The sequence below is a fragment of the Oryzias melastigma genome, linkage group LG16 (assembly GCF_002922805.2).
Source record: "Oryzias melastigma strain HK-1 linkage group LG16, ASM292280v2, whole genome shotgun sequence".
Classification (NCBI taxonomy): domain Eukaryota; kingdom Metazoa; phylum Chordata; class Actinopteri; order Beloniformes; family Adrianichthyidae; genus Oryzias; species Oryzias melastigma.
In genome coordinates, this window is record NC_050527.1 from 3,678,332 (window position 1) to 3,688,369 (window position 10,038).

A 10,038-nucleotide genomic window follows, 5' to 3' on the forward strand; every position below is an offset into this window, starting at 1 on the left:
TTGCAATATTAAATTAATCTGAGTCTGTAGTTGTACATGTTAAATTTTCTGTAAAGTAAAAGTAAAGTAAAAATTGAAGTTGGCAAATGAGTCACACAGGACAATTACTTTTTTAGTGAAGATCATGTGCCTATGTTTAAACTTTGAATGAAAATGTAAACAAAACCTTGATCCCGGTCAATTATACTAAAATTGCAATTTCATAAAATAATAATAATAACAACCAGTATTATTGTTATTATTATTATTATTATTATTGCTGTTGTTATTGTCAACATACCAGAACATTGACTGTAGAAATCATGTGAAATGTACCTGAACGACAACTCCCAGCATCCCAGTGCTTTGTTTTCCCAGCATGCATTTCGGTTCTAATTTGCTAAAGCAAGATGGCGACTAAAACAGGCAAAGACGGTCCTCCACCTTTTGATTGTCCATCATGGTGAGAAAACTCACATGTTGCAGCAAAAAGTAGATATTTGTAACGCACTGCTGAATGCATATTTGCATTGCGATTCGCCCCGTTTCTTTATCCCGTTTAATGCTAAAAAGAAGCTTGTAGTTGCTGTTGCTAGCATTAGCCAGGTTAGCATGTTAACCCTTAGCGTTGTTGGCGTCAATTTACCAGAAGGGCTAGAAATTATTTATTTGAACGGGTAATGGCGTGTTCGTTTAATAATAGATTTTACGTGCAAAAATAAATAATTGTTGAAAATGTTTTCTTCAATTGATTTCGTTGAAATAGCTACTAGGGGAGTGAGAAAATGTAAAACACAGATGCAGAATTTCAGCATAATACAGATTTTTGCATCGTTGTTTTTGTGCATTAATATTAATGGCTGTTGATGATCTGTTTTTAGGGCAGGCAAACCGCCCACGGGACTTCATCTTGACGTGATGAAGGGAGACAAATTGATAGAGGTAATTGAAAGTTTGCAGATTCTCTTCCTGTTGGACAGTAAAATGACTGCTTGTGTGTGCCTTGCTGTTCAATCATGAATAGTGTAAGTCCATAGACGCACCCATACACGAGCCTGACAGTCTGCTCTGTCCCTGATGTTTGAACATCGGGACTGCTCTGTGGCTGCAAGGCTTCCAATGGTGCTACAGCAGAATCAGCCGTGAGGTTTAAGCTGATCAGTGGAAGCAACACTGATCAGTTATGACTCAGAGGTACACCTGTACTGTTCAAGACCTCCTTTATGTGTGACTGATGAAAAAACAAATCTCTCTTTTCTGTAGAAATTGATTATTGACGAGAAGAAGTTTTACCTTTTTGGGAGGAACCCCGACTGGTGTGACTTCACCATCGACCATCAGTCATGTTCCCGCGTTCACGCTGCCTTAGTCTACCACAAACATCTAAAAAGACTCTTCCTTATAGACCTCAACAGCAGTAAGGGATCGTTTTTAGTCACACTTTTGTATTTTATTTTTATTAGTAAAAGAAAAAAAAACTGCACCAAAAGCATTGTAATCATTTCAATAAGAATGGAGTACATTCTGCTATCAAATTTAAAACACCTATAGTGAATTGATGCAGTACAAAAAAATCTTAAAACAGCTTAAAACATTACCTTTTTGTTTTTCAACATGTGTTGTGATAAAATCATAGGTTGTATGGATTCAAAATTGAGATTTTCAGACTTTAAAGCAGATATATTTCCCATCCCCTGAATGTGTTGGGAGTGTAATATTTTGACAGTGTTGTAGTTTTGTGGGAAACCTTATTTGATTGTTCCCCTTTCTTCAGCACACGGTACTTTCCTTGGACACATCCGCCTCGAGGCCCACAAGCCTCAGCAGGTTCCCATAGACTCCACTTTATCGTTTGGGGCTTCGACTCGAACGTACATCATCAGAGAGAAACCCCAAACCCAAGGCAGCGCTAGCGCAGGAGACAATAAAACGGGAGACGACGAGGAGCTCAAAGGACTTCTAGGTCTTCCAGAAGAAGAAACAGAGTTAGATGTAGGTTACGTTTTTTATATATTCTTTTTCTTTTTGCTTGTTGATTCTTGAGTTCTGGCTAAAAGCTCAACTTTCCTATTTTGCTTTTACACAAATAGAAATGCATCTTTTATTTAGAGTAAAGTATCAGACTACTACTATGTTTTTTTTCCACTAATGAATTGTTAAGTTCTGTCTGGTTGGTCTAAATGTTTTCTTTCTGCGGTCGGTGCATCCACCTTACAAATGTTTGTGGTTTCCGAATCCTGTCAGAACCTGACAGAGTTCAACACGGCTCACAACAAGCGCATCTCGCTCTTGACCATTGAAGAAGGCAACCTGGAAATCCAAAGACCTAAAAGGAAACGGAGAAACTCCAGAGTCACCTTCAGTGAAGAGGACTCCATCATTAACCCAGGTATTTATCCATGAGAGTGAAGGTGTTCTTTAACCCTTCCGCTCTCTTTGGGGTCCAGATGACTCCAACCACACATTGATGTGTGATTTCTTCCATGACAAATGTGGACAGGATTTTATGTCTGCTATGGACATTGATGAAACTCAAAAATCAATGATTAAAAAAATTAATTGCACTGTCTTTGCGGGGTCCAGATGACCCCACTTTTAATGTAAACAAGCCAAGGAGGGCGGAAGGGTTACGAGACCAAAGAAGTTTCATGTATTGGTAGATTTAATATTAATTAGTCATATTTTTTCAGATTTTTTTTAAAAACTAGTGGCAACTAGTTTGTTTGGGGAAAAAACTTAAGTCTCTCTTTACTAAAGCAGCTTTTTGGTCTTAATGTTGCTTGGTTTTTTTTTTATTTATTTTTTTTAGATAAGCTGAAAACCATCTGTAAAATACATGAATAAGATATTATGTAAATGGGATTAGCAGTAATGTAAAAGTGTGTCCATTCCATGTCATTCTCCAAAGATCAGAAATCTCATTCTACAAGGATGTAAATGCTTGGAAATATCTCTAAAAGTTATATTTTTTATGCTTTCAGAGGATATTGACCCCTCGGTCGGGCGCTTCAGGAACATGGTGCAGACAGCCGTCATCCCCATCAAGGTACATTTTATTGTAGGATTTTGGTGATCAATTTCTTCCCATTAACTGTATATAAGAACTGGACTGAGTGAGCGTGACATCACCCTTAGAAAATGCTTACTTCCAGCAAAATTAAGCAATTTCAGTCGCCGTTTTTGTTTTTTTACCAGCTCAGCGGCCTTGTGGTAGAGAGCCCGCCCTGAGACTGGAAGGTCATGAGTTCAAATCCAGGCAAAGCAATACTAAACACTGTAAAAATGGGACCCAGCGCCTTCCTGCTTGACACTCGGCATTCAGAAGTTGGATTGGGGGGTTAAACCACCGAATGGCTCCCAAGAGCGGCTGTGTCTGGCACTTTTAGCTTTTTGAGAGATGCAATATCGCTATGCTGGAACCAGATGTTAGCAGTGATTGGTCCGGGCCACTCTGAGTCATTGTTTCTATGGCAACCGCTCTCCAATTGTTGGAAGTCCATACTATTACCACTTGAAAGTGAGTTTAGGGTGTTTTATTGAAGCATCTGATTGGTCAGTTTAATTTATAAAAATTGATTAGCAAGAAGATGTACTTTTTTTTTATCTGAGTATGAATTGTTATTGTGACAAATAGAATGAGTAATAAATGTTTATTTTTCAATAGAAGTCTAAGGAATTTTGGCTTCTTAGAGCCGGCAGGTACTTCCTGTTTGAAACGTGAAAGGGGAGGGGCCACTCATTCTAGTTCTCATAAAAATTCAATAGATCCAGCTGACAGTTTTTTTAAAAATCACTGGGATGCATGAGAGCTGCATTAAAACTCTTGAATCATAGCTTAACCATAGTAAACATTAAGTGTTTGTTTATGCCAAAGACAGAAACAAAATTGTACAATTCCCAGCTTTACACATCTGACTAAAAATTGACGTTTTTGTTGTAGAAACGTAGAGCTGAAGGCCAAAACACTCTTGGTCTGGACGACCTGACGTCAAAGCGCATGCATGGCTACAGCTTAAGCAGCGGTTTGTATGGAGACTTGCCTCCCACCAGTCATGAAAACCAGCCCACAGGAGCACCTGGAGGTGCTGCAATGCAAGGAGGACTTCCCTTGCCCTTCCCAAACCCAGCGCCGGAAGTAGACCTGGCCCCGGAGGCTCCCCACCCCCCCATTTCTCTCAATCCCACGCCCGTCACAGCCCCGTATCTACCAGAGACCCTCAACGAGCCACGCAAAAAGAAGTATGCCAAAGAGGCTTGGCCAGGCAAGAAACCCACCCTCTCGCTACTCATCTGAGGAGTTCTGGAAAGCTTCTGCCTCTCAGGTTACCAGAAGATGGGCCAGCCGCTTTGACCTGGCAGAGTTGGAGCCATTCGCTTCTCTTTTCCCCTCCATTGTCAAAGAAAAGTGCAGCTTACATTTTTACCGTATGTCTGCCTCACTAGAATCTACTCCTATAAATAAACAGTTTGGTTGTTTGTAACATTTATTTTTTTGTCTGCAAATAAAATCCACTTAAGTTAAAAAAGAAAAAGATCTTAGCAGTTAGTGAAGAGTGTGAGGACACAGTAATCTCCATGGTAGATCCGATCAGTGTGAATTTAGTTTTTATTTCTGTTTTACTGGTTTTACTGTTGCTATTCAAGCAAATGTGCTTTTATAAACGATGTTGAACTGAGAGGTCAGGAGAGAATGCATCTGTAAATGGATATTTTGGAAAACTACAGGGCTGCTCCCATTTTTTTATTTCTACTATTTCTAAAGTTTTTTACAGTGCATTTTTGTTTCCATTTATCCAAATTCTGTGTATTAGATCTTTTATGAACTAAGTGCGAGATGTTTTGTATTCTCCTAGTAAGCCAGCAGGTGGCGACTCGAGCAAAGGATTCAAATTGAAGTTTGACTGCAAGCTATAAAGTAATAATTTGTCTTCTATTGCACTAAACCTCACCTAAATCTAAATAATCATCAAAGAAGTATTGCAAAAAGTTGTTTATTTCTTTAAAGTTTTGACATTTCCTGGTCCAGACTCAACATTTTTTTACTTTGACTTGAGAGATGAAATGGGTTATTCCATTTTTTAATCAAATAATGCAATCAAAATCGGTTGCTAATAAAAGGTTCCTTGACTTGAATGGTTTGAATTCTATTTTACAAGCGATAAAGCTGGTCATAAACTTTAACCTGCACCAGTTTACACAGCGCACTGTTGACTTTAAATAACCGAAGAGAGCGACTGAGTGAGAGCAGAGGGGAAACCGCTCTAAAAGATCACCAGAAAATCTCCTAACATTAAAGAGTTGTCTGGGTTTAACTTACATCATCATATTTCATAATTTACAAATAATTTGTGTTTCCAAAAAGGTGGTTTTGTTTGATGTTAGCCAGTCAGACCTGATGCAACAGTGATTTTGGAGATTTGGTGAGGTCTTTGTGGGGTCACTTGTGAGCAAACAGTTTGAAAAAACACCAATCCAAGTGGCGTCCTGTGTCACTCCTAACAGATTTTCAAAATAGTCAATGTTTAAAAATATGAGATTAACAGAAGTACATTTCTAGCATCTAACTGTTCACTTTTCGTCAGTTAAGTGTTGATTTTGTAACAACTGTAAATAAAAAAATACTTTTTAAACATTTTTGTTTCTTCTGTGCTGGTTTGTGGATGATTACACCCTAAAATAATGCAATAAGGTTGTTTTTTTTAAGATGAATTAGAACGTACAAAATTTTCTGCATCAGAATAGCCGTGGAAAATGAGAACTTGTTCTTTTAATGTCTCAAGCAGCATCTCGAGGAAGTTTTCAAGCGTTTTTTGTGTGCAGTGACTCGTATTGTTAAGAATTGGTTGTGAATTTACCAAATCAGAAATCAGATCTTGTCTTGCTTTGTTTACTTTGATCCGGTTTGAAAGGAAGGAAGTAATGTGGGTCAAGTGCTGTCACTTATTGACACGTAAAGAGAGGAAAGGTGAAAACATTTATTGAGATCGTTCTTTATTCTCTAGATTATTCCAGCGCTAAACATTGACTAAATATTCAATAATCAAATGCTCTTTGGACCTTTTCAAGACAAAAACAAGCAGTTGTCTAAACTTCTCGCAAACAAATCATGACAAACTTACTGAAAGATGCTTTAATTTTTTTAAGTTTTGCAATCATTCATATTTTATCTGAAAGTTAAAGTACAAACATGACAAGAACAGTTTACAGTCGAGGTTTGATTTATTTATTAGTTTAATTTTATTTAAATGTAAATTCAAATCAATTGGTTAATTTTTGGGGTATTTTGAATGTTTTGAGCATGTGCTGCAGAAATGAGCATCATTTTCCTTGTTCATCTTTGTTCATCAATAGTTTTTGAAAACAACATATTTCCATTATACCAGTGGATGTGTGAAGTTGTTTTTTTACACTTGACCCGTCCCCTGTGGGGCGTGCGGTGAGCTGCAGTCACTGCAGAGCTTGGGAGCCATTTGGTGGTTTGTGGTTGAAGTGTTTGCTGCTAACAGTTCGGTTGCACTGATATAGTGCGGGATTTCTGAAAATTTCTCAGCATAACAAAACACTTGCATGAATGTATAGATGGACATTTGATTAAAAAAAACTAAAACTTTGTTCAGGAGGTTTAATGAAAGTTTGTTACCTCATTAAGTAGTCTCTCCTCTACAATCATGCCTGATTTTTTTCTCAAGCTTATTAATTATTGGTGTGTTTATATCCAGTATGCACATTTTAGACAATTTTAAACTTCAAATCCTTTAATTCTATGAAAATATACCATCTTTGTAGGTTATTTGCACAACAAAGTTATTCAAACCCACAATTTTCCGTTGGTTATTTGGTGTTTTCAAGTATTTCCATTCTTCTTCTTTACATTTTCCATGTTGGGTTTGCCAGCCCAGTGAAAGATGTTTTTTTTTCCAGCAAGTCCTGAATTTATTTATTTTTAGCTAAATCAAGCCCAAAAGCAGACTTTTTAAGAATATTTTCATCAAAAATGGTTGGAAACATGCATTTATGACACAGGATGAGCAATAACATTTATTAAAACGAAAGTTCACAGACAATTTCTCAATTTTTTTCTTGCAAAGTGCAATCAAAACATAATGCTTTATTAAAAAACATTTTTTAAAAGATCACAACTTTTTCCTATGTACTGTTTCGATACTAAAAACAAATAAAAATCACTAGTTTTTGTTAGTAAAATATACATAAAATAGTTTTAAAAAAACTTTTTAAATTCAGCTAAGATTAATTGAAGTGTTTTACAGTTATTTAATTCTCCTCTTTACTTCTGTGGCTCCACGGGTTTGATCTTAATGTGAATTCCATTAAGTGAGCGCAGAACCAGTCGAGGAATTATCTTGGGCTTCAAACTGGGATCTTCTATCAGCTGGTATTTCTTTAGCGTCATGGCGATCACAACCTTCATCTCATTCATTGCAAAATTCTGCCCAATGCAGTTTCTGGGAAGACATGACACGCAGAAAATATTGGAATACATCAAAGTAATGAATTAATTCAATTAAATTATGCAATAAGTACATCATGTAAATCATTTATAGTAAAAAAAACAAAAACTTTTGGATAAAATTCAGTTGTATAGGGTAGGGTATAGAGTATATATTTTTAATGTGTGTGAGTTTGTTCAAACCTCGCCCCAGCTGAGAAAGGCACAAAAGCATGAGGTGATCTCTTGGAAACATTTTCAGGGAGAAAACGAAGCGGGTCAAAAACCTAGAAGCAGACAGGATGAGTCAATGCCACATTATCTAATCTGCACAAGTGAGAATTAACCGTCGGTGTTGTACGGCAAAATTCACAGAAAGGACATAACCCAGCTCTGATCTACATACTGGTTTATATCTTTATGTAGATCGATTTGATAGGAACTTCTGGCTTTTCTGTGTTAAGCGACATTGTTAGAACTACTAATATCTAAAGCATTTTACATATAACAATGATGACGATAATTTATAGTAAGAAAGTAGAGTTCCCTCGCTATATCGCAGTTTTGCAGATATTTTTTTATGTTTGAATTACTCATTGTTTTGCAGTTAACAATAGTAGAAAAGGAGAAGTTGATTAGTTGCGGATTTATTGCGTAATTCAATTTTAGTTTTGAGACAAAGTTGAGCGACAAATAGGCCAGTATGAGAACTTCTATGCTGCCACTGAACGTACCACGGCCGCTCCGACAGCGGTTCTTCTATAACTCTCTGTTTGGATAATGTAGGTGTTGGGAGAAGCCCTAAAGGGGTACGGATTCAGCCTTAGAACGTAACCTCTGCGATAAACGAGGGAACACGTGTCCTTCAAATGAAGTTACTTCTGCTTACTTCAGGATTTTCCCAGACGGAAGCATTTCTGTGAATTCCAAAAACACTTGTTCCAACTTTAAAACCTACAAAACATAAAAAAATATTAGTGAGTTAAGATTAAAAATGAACATAGACCAGATGATGGGAAAATTGTTTGGAGACATGCATAAAATTGTGCTAGACTAAAGAGCTACTGGATTCCTAAACAGGTAACTAGACTTCACAGGACAAGTCTAGTCATGATAATGATGTTCAGTCATGTAAAATATTCAGAGCACTGCATGAAATACATTTGACTAATAGGAGGTGTGCTGCAAATCGTGCAAAAGAGCAAAAAAATGTTTTTTCAGCACAAAACCATGGTTAAAATGTAATTTCCCTCCATTCTGTCAAAAGCTTCATAAACTTTTTTTGTCATTAAAGTCATAACTGTAGATTTTAGACCTGCTGGTAACGTCCTCCCATCAAAAAAGGTGATGGGTTTGGTGAGTATCCTCGATATTCCAGGCACAGGCGGGTAAAGTCGCAGCGATTCTTTTATGCACATTGTTGTGTACGGAATTTTGCTCAGATCCTCCCTGAATACAGAAAGAAGATATTAGTGTTTGAGAGATTTGTTTGGTTTACAGCTCACCCCCTGAAATGAGGCCAACATTCAGGCCTAACGACTGAATCAAATCACCATTCCATGGCGTCTCTGCCGTCCAGGGCCTCCATCACCTCGTTTCTGCACTTCTTCTGGTGCTCTGGATGACAGGCCAGACAGTACAGGATGAAGGAGACGCCGCTGGCCGTGGTGTCGTGGCCCTCAAACATAAAGGTGTCCACTTCTGCTCGTATATCTTCATCTGACAGACCTTGCTGGTTCTCATCCTGATGGATTAAAAGACCCAAAGCTCAATCCACGTGTTTGCACGATTAAGATCGACACCTTTCATATACGACATGAATGAAACCTTGTGGTTGAAGTAGATGCATTCTGGGTAATTATAAAAAGAAAAGATTGAATCTGTTAGAAAAGTACTTCAGATGTGGGGGTAATCCTAAAGCTACATTTGACAGTGTAATGTTTCACTCAGGTTTACCGTCGTCTGCTTGCTTAAGAGCGCTGAAGTAATTGCAAGTTAGCAGAAAACATTAACAGCGCAGGATGTGAACTTTTGGCTGAGCCTGTTTGTCAGGGATGTGTGCGCCCTCTTATCTTTATGTGTTCAAATCTCGTAAAATGATTTGAACTTTTTCCCCACCAAGTTAGACTGACAGTTCTTTAAAGACCCACTCCGGTGAAAATTGTGTTTTTATTATGTTCTTGTGACATTTTTCTGATGGTGGAGGGCATGTATAAACAAAATTAAGCTTGAAATTGCATTTCTGAGTATTTCTTAATTTAAATCGTTGTGAATGAAGAGCAGATGAAAAATGCAGTTTGAAAAATAACTTATTTGTGATGAAGAAAATATTCTGGATGGGCCACAAGACCCCTGCTTCACTCCATTCTGATACATCCACTTATATGTCTTTGTTTTCCTCATTCGGCAAAATGGGTGTAAACAAAGAACTCTCTGCAATCAGGGAGGGGAACCGGGGTTGCCCCGCTAACGGCCAACTCTGAGGCTAACTTCTAATGAACTATATCAGAATGTCCTATAAATGACTTTTTAAAATCAAAATTAAAAGACCACTAGGGGTGCTTTTAAAATTTTTCAAAAGATGATTAAGTTAGGGATGAACCAACATCTCT

The 10,038-nt window shown here is 37.5% G+C and overlaps 2 protein-coding genes across 3 annotated transcripts in view; one reads left to right on the top strand and one right to left on the bottom strand.

Moving 5' to 3' along the window:
- Window positions 1–317: 317 nt before the first annotated feature.
- ppp1r8b (protein phosphatase 1, regulatory subunit 8b) lies at window positions 318–5,112 on the top strand. 2 transcript variants are annotated; one of them, XM_024268277.2, is made up of 7 exons: window positions 318–442; window positions 861–921; window positions 1,243–1,396; window positions 1,754–1,971; window positions 2,224–2,368; window positions 2,961–3,025; window positions 3,920–5,112. In XM_024268277.2, exons 1-7 carry the CDS (start codon window positions 390–392, stop codon window positions 4,271–4,273), a joined length of 1,050 nt encoding a protein of 349 aa, XP_024124045.1. In that variant the 5' UTR covers window positions 318–389; the 3' UTR covers window positions 4,274–5,112. The 2 variants fall into 2 exon arrangements, with proteins under 2 accessions (XP_024124045.1, XP_036071621.1); XM_036215728.1 differs by lacking the exon at window positions 318–442 and adding an exon at window positions 493–585.
- Window positions 5,113–7,004: 1,892 nt separating this feature from the next.
- LOC112144033 (cytochrome P450 4B1) overlaps window positions 7,005–10,038 on the bottom strand; it is a 9,100-nt gene continuing 6,066 nt past the window's right edge. The window contains exons 8-12 of the mRNA XM_024268340.2: window positions 8,980–9,170; window positions 8,742–8,875; window positions 8,316–8,380; window positions 7,631–7,713; window positions 7,005–7,442 (exon numbers count right to left, since the gene is read on the bottom strand). Of these exons, the coding sequence (XP_024124108.1) occupies window positions 7,265–7,442; window positions 7,631–7,713; window positions 8,316–8,380; window positions 8,742–8,875; window positions 8,980–9,170 (651 nt within the window). The 3' untranslated portion in view covers window positions 7,005–7,264. The remainder of the gene's footprint in view (window positions 7,443–7,630; window positions 7,714–8,315; window positions 8,381–8,741; window positions 8,876–8,979; window positions 9,171–10,038) is intronic.

What these genes read in the sequence shown, in the direction of transcription:
- ppp1r8b (XM_024268277.2), top strand. Translation starts at nt 390, where the DNA reads ATGGCGACTAAAACAGGCAAAGACGGTCCTCCACCTTTTGATTGTCCA. An exon ending in AGGGAGACAAATTGATAGAG is followed by an intron (nt 922 to 1,242) that starts GTAATTGAAAGT and finishes TCTTTTCTGTAG; the next exon opens with AAATTGATTATTGACGAGAA. An exon ending in CCTTATAGACCTCAACAGCA is followed by an intron (nt 1,397 to 1,753) that starts GTAAGGGATCGT and finishes CCCTTTCTTCAG; the next exon opens with CACACGGTACTTTCCTTGGA.